General features: G+C 35.7%; 1 protein-coding gene across 1 annotated transcript in view; it reads left to right on the top strand.

Annotated features, from left to right (window-relative positions):
• Nucleotides 1-14,357, top strand: part of IQCM (IQ motif containing M) — a 332,230-nt gene that overhangs the window by 169,103 nt on the left and 148,770 nt on the right. Inside the window, exon 12 of the mRNA XM_059410618.1 lies at nt 4,838-5,036. Within this exon, the coding sequence (XP_059266601.1) occupies nt 4,838-5,036 (199 nt within the window). The remainder of the gene's footprint in view (nt 1-4,837; nt 5,037-14,357) is intronic.

Here is a 14,357-nt window from a genome sequence, read left to right as displayed (position 1 = left end):
GTTCAGGTCATCATCTCAGGGCCCTGGGATAGAGCCCCTCATTGTGCTCCCCACTCAGCAGGAAGCCTGCTTCTCCCTCTGCTTGCTGCTCCCCTGACTTGTGTTTGCTCTCTCCCCCTCCTTCTCTCTGTGTTAAATAAATAAATATTATCTTTTTTTTTTTTAAGATTTTATTTATTTATTTGACAGACAGAGATCACAGGTAGGCAGAGAGGCAGGCAGAGAGAGAGGAGAAGCAGGCTCCCTGCCGAGCAGAGAGCCCGATGCGGGGCTCGATCCCAGGACCCTGGGATCATGACCTGAGCCAAAGGCAGAGGCTTAACCCACTGAGCCACCCAGGCGCCCCTAAATAAATACTATCTTTAAAAAAATAAAAATGAATTTGATAGTTATTGCATTAACTTTTGGGTAAAAACATAAATGTGTATCAGTAATCTATTATAATAATATCATAAGACTTAGTGGCTTAAAGCAACAAATATTATTTCTCATGAGGCAATTCTGATAATCTAGTCTCGACTCAGATGATGCCACCGAGGTTCACTTGAATGGGTACAACTTGTCTATTCTCCGTGTGGTCTCTCATCCTTAAGAGGCTTGCTGGCTTGTTCTTCAGTAGATGTCGGGTTCAGAGAATGAAACTGTTCAAGGCTTGCCAAGCACATGCTGAAAACTAGAACATCACTTCCATTGGGTTCTTTTGGCCAAACCAATTCATAAGGCCAACCCACATTCATAGGTTTGTGAAAAGATTCTACCTCTGGATGCGTGGGGCTGTAAAATCACACTGTGAAGACAGGGATATAAGGAAGCATTAATTGACCATCAATGCAAGCAACTTAGCACAGGGTGCTTCTGATACATTTATATTAATAATGTTTTGGTTGCTATATATTTAATTTAAGGTGGTGGAACTTTTTTTTTTTTTTAAATTAGTTACCTCTTCTCATATTTTGAACTCTGATATATAGGACAGGTCTCAAAATAGTTAGTACTCACTTAAAAAAAACTATGGATAATTGTAGTGAGTTCAAGGATCTTGGGGCTAATCAAGGAAAAGGTATGCCTATGAGGGGGTATTAGCACATAGCAAGCTATATTTGTGCTTCATATGGACAGGTTTGCATGAGAGGGGATGTCTCTCATAGTGGAAAACCTTTCAGAGATGATGGCATAGAACTACCACCCAGGAGGGAAAAAGGGTTAGGGAACTCCACCAGGAAAGGGAAGTCAAAGAGAAGGGTTACATAGCTGGGTAGGTTACTCAGCAGCAAGACGGGGAGTCTGGATCAGAGAGTTCTGATCTGTAGTTGGTTGGGGTCTTTTAGAGCCCTAAGGTTTATCTTATCTATGGCTAGCACATGTTGGTTGCAGTTTTGTGTGATATGCAAAGCAGGTAGACTCTAAATGGCTGAACCTATACTTTTTTGGGAGATATTTAAAACAACTGGATGTCTAAGAATTTTAGGTTTGGAGCCAACAGGCTTTCAAGTGCTAGCCTGATATAAGAAGTAAACAACATAGGGGCCAATGTGCAGGAATCATCTTTGGTTCATTTCTATAACTATGTTAGAAATACTTTACCATTTTTAGCAGCCCTCCTTTTATATAGTGAAGAAGAAAATCTTTGGTGTGGCCTTGCCGCCATCTGGAACACCCAAAAGATAGTTTAAAACATGTCAGAATCGTTTGTTTTTAAGTTTGGGGTTTGAACTTGGAGAAAACAATATGGAAAGAATTGTTAGAGGAGCCAAAGTATAAGCAAAAGTCAGGTGCCTTTAGAGTACAAAAAAATATAACGCAGCCTCAGTAGCATTAAATTTTAGGGATACCAGATTTCACAAGAAGCAGACTAGAAAGAAAAAAAAAGATAATTATGATAAAGGGAATATTTTTGTCACATAGGTAACTTCTGTTGTCTGGGAAAGCTATACTGAAGGCACTAAATGATTTTCCCTTTGTTAAATTAAGAGCAGACTGTGGATTCAAAACTCAGTCTGTCAGTTTAACAGAAAGTAAATCAAATTCTAATCTTACTTTTTTTGTATACCACTTAAATAACATTTTGGAGTCAAAGATTGATGAGCATTTCTCTATTTTATGGTTAAGCTCATCAAAATTGACTTAACTTGATCAAAATTTGAAATATTTTATAGCTTTTTTCAAATCCATTATTTGTAAATATAATTCACTTTACATCAAGCCTTCTATAAATTATTCTTCAATCTCAAATTTCCCTTTCTGTTGTTCTGAGCATTCCAATTATTTAGAGAGGTATTACTGATCAGAGTCCATATGTCTAAGACTTAAGATAAAACTTTTTTCTTTTTAGGTTGATAAAAAAACAGACCATACACATCCATCATTTTATAAACATGTTTGCATTTTTTCATTATTCTTTTACTTAATACAGTTCTAATTACTCATATTAACTATAGGTTTTAACCAAAATAACCAATTTCAATTCTCTCTCTCTCTCTCTCACACACACACACACACACCCCTTTCACTTTTCACACACTTTGGCTAAGGACTCTGTTACATTCAAGCAATTTAAGAGATGAGCAGAGCTCTTGTGCTTCAATAATCCACATCACACATCACTTTACAGTCATACATAGCTCTTTAAGATTTGTTTCTCTCTTCTTGTTAGAACATGGAACTTAAGGTATAAACTTGGCTGACTTGGGTATTTCTACAACAGTTCTCTTATTCTTCTGAGAGAGAGGAGAAAAAGTAAGGAACTCAAAATTTGTTATATTTCACTATAGATCTTGAAACTCCAGACAGCCAGAAGTAATCATGAACATTTTATATTCATTGCCAGTTTATTTCATACATCAAGACCCATTCATAAAAATTAATATATTAACCAAACAAGAATCCTCTTAGAAGGCAGAGCTCTCTTCTAAAGCTATTCAAAATCAATTTTAATTTAAACAAACAAACTGAATGTTTTCCATTATTTTCTTTGCCTTTTCTGGTAGCTTTGTCTAAATAGAATATTTCTGCAGAACACAAAATTATATAGTTTTGACTCAATCTAAAAAAGTTTTCTCAGGAGAGAGGATGAGAGAAAGAACCAGTAATAGATAGAAAAGAGCTACAGTTACAAGAACATTGTACAAAGTTAACTTTTCCTTTGCAAGGAGAGTAAGGACTTTTTTTCATTTATACACACAAGTTCAAAGAGAATGAATAGCCTTAGTTCTACATCTTTAGCTATAGGTTAAAAATAAATGTGGAACACAGTTTTCTGTGCCTGAGCAAATTTCTCTCCTCAGGTGTGGTTACTTGGGAGTAGGAAGAAGTTCTCTGAGGAATACTTGTTATGAAAGTCTCTTGATATGGAGCTGATCTTCATTCCAGTGGGAACAAAATTGTCTCAAATATTTTTGGCTTTACTGGTATTCAAACAACATGTAATACAAGGCATATCATAAGCTTCAAGACTCACAATAAAGACAAATGAAAAAGACTGAGCTGGGATTCTCTGTCATCCACCATTTACCACCAAACAGACTAGATGGCTGGTGAAATAATCAAAATCAGACTCGCAACATTTCAGTCACCAAGGAAAGAAAAATAATGTCGTTTGTACAAAGTAGAACAGGACTCCTTGAGAACAGCCGACTTCAGACATCAGAGTAAACTCAGAGGGGGAATAAATGCAGAAACAGAGCCATGATACTCACTCTGAGAATCAAGAAAGTGGGGCCTAGGATCCAGAGATCTATATAGTCTTTTTTAGGGCAAGACCCAGTTCTGGTGTTTGAATACATATGGGCATCTCCTTGGAATTTCAGCTGTGAAACTTACAGAAACAAAAGAAATTAAGAAGAAAAAAAGAATGTTTTATATGCTAAAAGTTGTAAGGAAACTAGCCTTTGACCTTTAGATGGCTTAGAAAAAACTGACTACCATGTTAAAAAATAAAACATGTATAAACGAAAAAAGCAGACACAAGATTAGCAAGATTGCAGTCTGGCTATCTATAGTAGAAAGTCTATAGTATTCTCATATATTTATCATCACTTCAAGGGCCATCCACCTCAGTATGTCAGGGCTTGTCATGGTTTCCATTATAGTTGCCTGCTCCTGTGATCCCGTAGTCCATGACCTTAACAACATATCACCATGCATTTCAATTGAGAGCCTTTGTTAAGATCATTTTTCAGATGATTGGTAAGCAGAGTATCAGTGCCAAATTATTCTGATGTAGTTTTCAATTTAAAATAGCTTCTGAGGGGCGCCTGGGTGGCTCAGTGGGTTAAGCCTCTGCCTTCGGCTCGGGTCATGAGCTCAGGGTGAAGGGATTGAGCCCCGGATCAGGCTCTCTGCTCAGCACAGAGCCTGCTTCTCTCTTTCTCTCTGCCTGCCTCTCTGCCTACTTGTGATCTCTCTGTCAAATAAATAAATAAAATCTTAAAAAAATAAAAATAAAAATAAGAAATAAAAATGAATAAAAATAAATAAATAAAATAGCTTCTGAGATAGGAAAGTTATTTTGACTAACCTCCTTTGTCATATGAAAATATTTTGTTCCTAAATATCATAACCGACTTTTGAATAGTTACAGATAAACTTTGACAAATTTGCTTTCTTTTGGATTTCCTTTCTTCACAAGGTTCATTTTATATATGTTATATTGATTCTGGCATATTCAAACTTCTTTGGAGAGTCCTATTGACATGTCCAGGTGATCTATGAAATCTATGTACAAAATATAATACATTTCCTATTTTAATACATTTATGATTGAAATGAATTTAAGACTTTGCAGAAGTGATTATTTTCTTATTAACTATAATAAGAAACTTTTATATTTTATTTTTAGGCTGAAGTCTATTCTAAGTAAAAGTGGCAAACTCGACAATAAAGTTAAAAGGATTGGACCACACATAGAAATTTTCCAAGTGTTCCGGGAAAGGACCAAACTCATAAATAACAAAAAAGTAGTTAGAATGATCACCATCATGCAAGCCTATGTCAGAGGATGGCTTGAACGCAAAAGATTGCAGAGAATAATGATCAAGGTAAAGCATGTGTTAAATATAATGTGCACAAATTTTCTTATGTAGATATTAATCAAGTTTTGAATAATAATCTGGTCAATGTATCTATGATAAATTTCTGACTACATTCTTTTCATTGAGAAAATGTTACGAATTATCTACTCTGCTGACAGTTTCAGATTTGGTCAAACCGGAGAATCTGAACAAAAGGCCCAGTGTATTCTTGACCCAATAGTTCTGGGACCACTTGGATTCTAAAGTCAGAACCCCCTGTCCTTTCACTAATTTTGTTTCACTTTTTTACTGTTTGTTGTCCACATAAAACAATTTTCTTCCACTTCCCACACTCCTAGATACTCTTGTATAGCATGCATATTCAACTCAAAAAGAATTATACACACACACACACACACACAACACCCCTGAGCAACTTGCATAAGCAGCAATCTTAACTTTTTAAAAATAAATATCTAGGATCTATTTTGTCTGACAACCATTAATTCTTTGATCTATGAATATGTTTATGGTTTGTTTTGTTAGTTCATTTGTTTTGTTATAGATTGCACATTTAAGTGTAATCATATAATATTTGTCTTTCTCTGCCTGACTTATTTCACATAGCATAATACCCTCTAGATCCAACCATGTTGAAAATGGCAAGATCTCATTCCTTTTTAAGGCTGAATTATATTCCATCGTATCTATCATCTATTTATTATCTATCTATCTATTTATCTATCTATCTACCATCAACTATCACATCTTTATCCACTCATCTATTGATGACATTTATGTGACTTCCATATCCTGGCTATTGTAAATAAAGCTGCATTGAGCATAAAGGTGCATATATCTTTGAATTAGTGTTTTAATTTTCTTCAAAAAATACCAAGAGTGGAATTGCTAGATTGTATAGTAGTTCTGTTTTTAATTTTTTGAGGACATTTATACTGTTTTCCATAGTACCTGTATCAACTTACATTCCTGACAGTAATGCACAAAGGTTTTCCTTTCTCCACATCTTCACCAATACTTGTTATTACTTATCTTTTTGATAGTAGCCATTATGACACATGTGAGGTGATATCTTATTGTGGTTTCAATTTGCATTTCCTTGATGGTTAGTGATATTGAGCAGCTTTTCACGTACCTATAGGCATTTGTATGTCTTCTTTGGGAAAACAACTCTGCCTATATTTTAAATTGGGTTTTTAAGAATATTTAGTTGTATGAGTTCTTTATATATTTTGAATGTCAAATCCTTATATAATATGTCATTTGCAAATAATTTATGCCATTCATTAGGTTGTTTTTTCATTTTGCTGATGGTTCCTTCTCCTGTGCAACAGCTTTTTAGTTGGAGATAGTCATATTTGTACATTTTTGCTCTTGTTGTTCTTGCCTAAGGAGACAGATCTAAAAAATTACTGCTAAGACCAATGTTCAAGAGCTTACTACCTGTGTTTTCTTCTATGAGCTTTATATTTTAAGGACTCATTTAAGCCATTAATACATTTTGAGTTTATTCTTGTTTGTGTGTAATAAAGTGAACTAGTTTCATTCTTTGGCATGTAGCTGTCCCGTTTTAACAACATCATTTATTGAAGAGCCTGTCTTTTCCTCATTTTATATTCTTATCATAGATTACTTTATTATTATAGATTACTATTATCATAGATTACTTGAGTTTATAAGTGAGGGTTTATTTCTGGGCTGTCTATTCTCTTCCATTGATCTATGTGTCTGTTTTGATCACTGTTGCTTTGTAGCATAGTTTGAACTCCTGGAACATGATACCTCCAGCTTTGTTCTTTTACGAGATTGTCTTTGTTATTTGGAGTTGGTTTGGTTCCATACAAATTTTAGTTTATTCTAATTCTGTAAAAATATGCTACTGATATTTTTATAAGGATTGCAGTGAATTTGCAATGACTTTGGGAGTATGGACATCTTAATACTACAAAAAAAAAAAAACTAATGGTGTACTGTGTGGTGACATGACATAATAAACAAACAAACAAACAAACAAAAAGCAATATGAATTCTTCCAATCTATGAGTATAGTATGTTTTTATATTTAATCATATTTGATTTCTTTCATCAGTGTCATTTAGTTTTTAAAATACAGTTCTTTTATCTCTTTGGTTAAATTTATTTCTAGGTTCAACATTTTGAGGAACCTCCATGTTGTTTTCCAGAGAGGTTGCACCAGCTTGCATTCCACCAACAGTGTAGGAGGGTTCCCCTTTCTCCGCATCCTCGCCAGCATCTGTCACTTCCTGACTTGTTAATTTTAGCCATTCTGACTGGTGTGAGGTGATATCTCATTGTGGTTTTGATTTGTATTTCCCTGATGCCGAGTGATATGGAGCACTTTTTCATGTGTCTGTTGGTCATCTGGATGTCTTTGCAGAAATGTCTGTTCATGTCTTCTGCCCATTTCTTGATTGGATTATTTGCTCTTTGGGTGTTGAGTTTGCTAAGTTCTTTATAGATTTTGGACACTAGCCCTTTATCTGATATGTTGTTTGCAAATATCTTCTCCTATTCTGTCAGTTGTCTTTTGAATTTGTTAACTGTTTCCTTTGCTGTGCAAAAGCTTTTGATCTTGATAAAATCCCAATAGTTCATTTTTGCTCTTGCTTCCCTTGCCTTTGGTGATGTTCCTAGGAAGATGTTGCTGCAGCTGAGGTCGAAGAGGTTGTTGCCTGTGTTCTCCGCAAGGATTTTGATGGATTCCTTTCTCACATTGAGGTCCTTCATCCATTTGAGTCTATTTTCATGTGTGGTGTAAGGAAATGGTCCAATTTTATTTTTCTGCACGTGGCTGTCCAATTTTCCCAACACCATTTATTGAAGAGGCTGTCTTTTTTCCATTGGACATTCTTTCCTGCTTTGTTGAAGATTAGTTGACCATAGAGTTGAGGGTCTAATAGCACTACTGGGTATTTACCCTAAAGATACAAACGTAGATCCGAAGGGGCACGTGCACCCGAATGTTTATAGTAGCAATGTCTACAATAACCAAACTATGGAAAGAACCTAGATGTCCATCAACAGATGAATGGATAAAGATGATGTGGTATATATACACAATGGAATACTATGCAGCCATCAAAAGAAGTGAAATCTTGCCATTTGTGACGACATGGATGGAATTAGAGGGTATTATGCTTAGCGAAATAAGCCAAGCGGAGAAAGACAACTATCATATGATCTCCCTGATATAAGGAAGTGGAGATGCAACATGGGGGTTAAGGGGGTAGGAAAATAAATGAAACGAGACAAACCATAAGTGACTCTTAATCTCACAAAACAAACTCAGGGTTGCTGGGAGGCGAGGGGCTGGGGGAAGGTGGGTGGGGTTATGGACATTGGGGAGGGTATGTGCTATGGTCACTGCTGTGAAGTGTGTAAACCAGGTGATTCACTTACCTGTACCCCGGGGGATAAAAATATATGTTTATAAAAAATAAAAAAATTAAAAAAAAACAATTAAACATAACAAAACAAAACAAAACAAATTTATTTCTAGGTATTTTATTCTTTTGGATGCACTAGTAAATAAGATTCTTTTTTAAATTTCTCTTTCTGATAGCTTGTTATTACTATAAAGAAACATATTTATATATATTGATTTTATAGCCTACAACTTTACTGAATTCATTTATTAAACCTAACAGTATTTTGGTTGAGTCTGTGTTTTTTTATATGTAGTATCATGTCATCTGCAAATGGTGATGATTTTATTTCTTCTTTTCCAATTTGGAAGCCTTTTATTTCCTTCCCCATCCCCAAGTACTGTGTCTAGGACTTCCAATACAATGTTAAATAAAAGTGGTTAGAGTGGGCATCTTTGTTTTGTTCCTGATCTTAGAGAAAAAGGTTTTGGCCTTTCATTACTGAGTATGATGTTAGCTCTAAGTATATATGGCTTTTTTATTAGTTGAGTTATGGTCCCTCTATACCCATTTTATTGAGAGTTTTTATAATAAGTGAATGTTGAATTTTATCAAATTCTTCTTCTACATCTACTGAAATGATCATGTGATCTTTACCTTCATTTCCTTAATATGGTGCATCATGTTGATTGATTTATGGATGTTGGAACATTCTTGCATCCCTGAAATAAAGTTCACTTGGTCATGGTATATGAACATCTTAATTTACTGTTGAATTCAGGTTCCTAGTATTTTGTTGAGGATTATGGTATCTGTGTTCATCAGGGACTCTGGCCTGTTATTTCTTTTCTTTCCTTTCCTTTTTTCTTTCTCTTTTCTTTCCCTCTCTTCTCCTTTCCTCTTCTCTCCTCCCTTCCCTTTTCCCCCTTCCCCCCTTCCTTCCTCCTTCTTTCCTTCTTCCTTCTTTCTTTTTCCTTCTCTGACTTTGGTATCAGGGTAATACTGGCCTCATAAAATAAGTTTGGAATTGTTCATTCTTTCCATTTTTTGGTAAGGGTTTGAGAAGTATAGGTATTAAATAAACAGTAATAGTGTTTCTCAAATGCTTCCAAAAAATTGAAATTTTTGATACTGATACCAAAGTCAGAGAAGGACATCACCAAAAGAAAGAAAGAAAGAAAGAAAGAGGAAAAGAAAAGAAAAAAAGAGAGAAGAGAAGGAAAAAAAAAAGAAAAGAATCACAGGCCAGTGTCCCTGACGAACACAGATACTATAATTCTCAACAAAATATTACAAAACTGAATTCAATAGTACATTAAGATGATCATATACCATGACCCAAGTGAACTTTATTCCAGGGGTGCAAGAATGTTTCAACATCCATAAATCAATCAACATGAAGCACCACATAACAAAATGAAGGTAAAAATCACATGATTATTTCAGTAGATGTAGAAGAAGAATTTGGTGAAATTCAATGCTCATGATAAAAACTCTCAATAAAATGGGTATAGAGGGGGACCATGCCTTAACTATGTTTCATTTAGATCTTTTTCTGAGGTTTTATTTTGTACTTTTATTTGGAACATACTCATCTTTCTCCTCATTTTACTTGACTCTCTGTTTCTGTGTATTAAGTGAAACAGTTACCTTTAGCCTTGTGTAGGTGATAAAACTTCTCATTCAACTAAGAGCTTTAGCTCTTAGTTGTTTCTTGAACCTTTGTGATTGTGAAAGCAGACTGATTAATTTTTGATAGGTACCTATTACTGAGGTGTGCCAAGTCCTGCCAGTGTCCCAAGGAGAGGGATCTCCTTTAGTACCAGGTTTCAGGCTGACTAGAAGCCAGACCCTCAGGCAGTAGCTTTAAAAATATTCAATTATACAGTCCTGTGGGGCTACAACTGTAAATCCTACTGACCCCCAGATCAGAAAATCTAGAGGATTCCTCTGAGTGATAGTTGCAAAATTGGAGCTCCAGGTTAAATATATAATCTTCTTTTCTGGGAATTATTGTTGAGGAATAGTGAGGCCAGAGAAGTGTGCAAGGCTGATGTTGCCCAGCTTATATTCCCTGAGAGCGCTTCTGTAGACTCTAGATGTGTTGCAAACCTGAAGCCTATCCTTTAGACTGAAGCTGAAGCTCTGTGACGAGTAAGTCACAGAGTCCCATTTCTACAGGAAAATTGGGGGTGTATTTCAGTCTGCTGACTGTGGTTCTGTGGGAGGTAGTTTGCCAAGAGCTCTTTCCAATGGAAGTACTGTGCAGCCTAAGAAGGTGAACCCTCTTGACCACTAAGGCCAGGCAACCAACAGGCATCATCTGTGTGGATTGTGCACACCCTCTGACTTTAGCAAGGCACGTGAAGGGTGTAGGGGGCAGGGCACACTCACTGGCTTCAGCAAGGCTGTAGGAAAATTCTTTGTTTGCATATGCCTGTGGCCTTAGAGCTGTAGTAGGAGAATGTTTTGTTTGTGTGTGCCTGCTAGCTTTAGCAAGAGAGTGGGAGAATGTCATGATCACTTGCACTTGCTGGCCCCAGCCAGGTCACAGGCTTTAGCAAGGGACTGGGAGAATGTTGTGACTTCTCACACACATGGGCCCCAGCCAGTGTCACCACCATTCACCCATGCCAGCCTTAGCAAGACAACAGGTTAGCACTAAATCTGCACATACCTGCCTGTGCTAGCCAGATTGGAGAGAGTGCAAAAATGGCATTTGCTAGTGTGTCCATCTCTGAAGAGAGTCCCAGCTGTCCCCTGCCCCTTGTCTTAAGACTAGCAAATGAATTCCTTTCACGTGTGGTCCAGGTGCTTTTCAAACTTACTTTTGTGCTGGGTCCTGCGATTAGTGAGACTATAGCCAAGCCTTTTAAAAAGAGAACCTCAGTTCCCTACAGCCTTTGTCTTTTTTGAATGTAAGCCCTGTTGGTTTTCCTACCCATCTCTATATAGTCTTTTTATCCTTTGTGGTGAGGAACAGTTCTGTTAGTTTTCTTTTTCAGAAGAAATTATCCACATGTATCTATAGGTTTGGTGCATTTGTAGGAAGAGGTGAGCTCAGGATCTTCCTATGCCAACATCTTGGACCACCCCTCCTCACTACCTATATTGATGAATTATTCCACCACTCATTGTCCAAATTACGCCTGGAGTTTTCTTAGACTTTTTCAAATTCCTCACTTCATTATTCAGTTGATTGTCACCATAACATTTCTGTGTTGCTCTTCCTCTCTTTGTTTCTTGCCAGAGGTTCTATTGATCAACCTTCACATGGAGAACTACACTTGTCTCCTAATTATTCTCCTTGCTGCCTACCCCCTAATATGTTATATATGCAATTAAGAAAATATATATATATATATATGCAATTAAGAAAAAAAACTCTTATTGCCTTATTCCATTTCTTATACTCTTTTAATGGCCCTATATTGCTTATAGGAGAAAGTATGAATTCTCTAACATAGTACACATGACCTCCCTGGTCTGGCACTTGCCCACTGTCCATCTTCATCCCATGATACTTCCTCACTAACGCCCTGTGCTCTAAAAAAGCCCAAATTCTTTATTTTTTCCTATTATATCCTATGTTTTAATGCTATTCTCTTAAGCTGGAATACTCTTCCTCCCTAATCTTTGGATAAACTCCAACTCATCTTTCAAGATCTTTTAAAAATTATATGTGCTAAGACATTGTCCCTGGCCCATCAAGCAGAAATAATTTCTCTATTCTTTTGGTCATTATTTTGCTCATGTTATCTATATTATGATCTTTTATTTACATGTCTGTCATAAGCAATACCAATAAGTGACCTATTTGGGAGTACATACTTGTTATCTTCAAATTTTTAGCACCACATTGCTTTTTGACACACAATATACAATCCTATTATTTTAACTATTTGCACTTTTTTCTGCTTTTTTCTTTTTTACTTAGTTATTTCTTTACATTTACATGGTTTCTGTTTTGTTTGTTTCTGTGTTCAAAAGGTTAGAATAGTGCTTGGTACATGGTAAGTATTCAACAAGTATCTACTGAATGGATGAATTAATTCATAGTTATAGAAATTTATCAGGGTACTCTAATGATTCTCTTTTATATATAAAGAGAAATAATGTGGATGTATGTATTTAAGTATATGAAACAGTATATATTATATAATATATATTATGTATCACATGTATATGATATATGTATGATTGTGCATTTATATTATGATTTAATTTAATTATATCATTTTCTGCTATTGAAGAGAATTGTAGAGTCATATATCACCTCTGGGAGAAAAACAAGCCTAGTAAACTTAGAGATCAAGAATGGGTCCAAAATAATGGTGAAAAAGGGATACTGACAAGGAAATGTTGAATTTCTATGTAGAGGTAGAATTTTAAATAAAAAAAAATGGGAAGCATGTTCAAAGAGTTGGGGCCAATATAAACTAGATTATTGACTTTGATTTGGTTATAAAATTTTTATGATCGTTTCTTTGCTTTTTTATTCTATCACTGGTGTGGTGCTTTTTATGTTGAATGGCTGCTTTGTTTGTATGGTTAATGTTGTTTTGTCTACCATTGAACAGCTAGTGCAGGAGGCTTGTAATGCATACATTGTCAGGTTCCAGGACTGTGCCTATGTGCAGGGTTGTTTTTTGGGGGAATTCTTGATAGACTTTCTGCTCTAGCAGCTGCACAGCAAATCACTGGGTAATTGTCAGCACCATGGCAATCCCTCTGCTAGAAAACTTCCATGGTCACATTGTTTGGCTGCCACTTCAGAGCTGGTAGTTGTGGACAGTGTCTACTAGAAAGCCTCTTTGAATTACCTCAAGAGACTATACAATTTCCATAATTTCCTGTGAAATACTCCAGTTTGGGTTTATTTAGAAATAATGAAGCACCACTGAACTATCATATCAGTCATAAGGGTACCACAGATGTCATTGCATTTGACTGTCAGTGTTATTTATTTCCATCATTCCAAGTGTCCTTTTCCTTTTAAAAACTCTGTGTTGTTTGTTTGCATGTATTTGGGAATAAGTAATAGTGGTATTAAAAAAACCAGTTAAGGTATAAAAATAGTATTTTTTCCCATTGTGATTCCTCTGAGCTTTTACATAATTTCAGTATTTTTCTCTGAATATTTATAGTTTAAAATTTTAAATTTCAGTCTTAAATTAATGTATTCATTTTCTATTTGCCCAAAATACTGAAATTCTAGGGCATTTGAAGAGCTCACGTTTACAACAAGAAAGTGCTGTAAATCAATCATCTTTGAATAAATATTTGTTGAATAAATAAACTTGGAATAGTTCTGAAAAATCTGAGTATTAAGGTTACCATAGCAATAGACTATGCATAAACCAGTGGTTTTTAACCTTTTGGAGGTCACGGAACACTTTGGAAATTTGATAAACTATGGATTTCCTCCCATTATCTCAAAACACACACACACAAAATAAGAAAATCCTGGAGCCCAATCTTGGTCCCCATGGCACAGGTGGTACTGAACAGAAAAGTTAATTTTTTTTTTATAACATTTACTATGTATTGGATCCAGTTTCTTGTCTGGTGTGTGATCTCATAGAGCATATAGTCTAGAGAGACATGCAGATAATTAAAAGAAGTCTTAGGTACTATTAGAGAATTTAGGAAGACCATTTAATCCAAAAGATTGTGTCTGGTGAGGGGGTTGGATAGTGCCAATACATTGAGATCCAGAAAATGAGGGGTAGTTATATTTTGTCAGGAAGACTGATAGGCTGAGAGAGTTGTAGGAACAGTAAAAGACAATCAATGACCGTAGGTGAGCTAGAACATTGAGGGGCCAAGAGCTGCTTGGGAGGATATTGACAGTAGAGAAAGCTGAGATAGCAGTCAGATTAAGCATGGCTTTTTTGTTTGTTTGTTTGTTTGTTTGTTGACAGAAAAGAGAGAGCGAGAG

This window comes from Mustela nigripes, chromosome 1 (assembly GCF_022355385.1).
Source record: "Mustela nigripes isolate SB6536 chromosome 1, MUSNIG.SB6536, whole genome shotgun sequence".
In the NCBI taxonomy this organism is placed as follows: domain Eukaryota; kingdom Metazoa; phylum Chordata; class Mammalia; order Carnivora; family Mustelidae; genus Mustela; species Mustela nigripes.
This window is presented reverse-complemented; position numbering and strand designations above follow the sequence as displayed.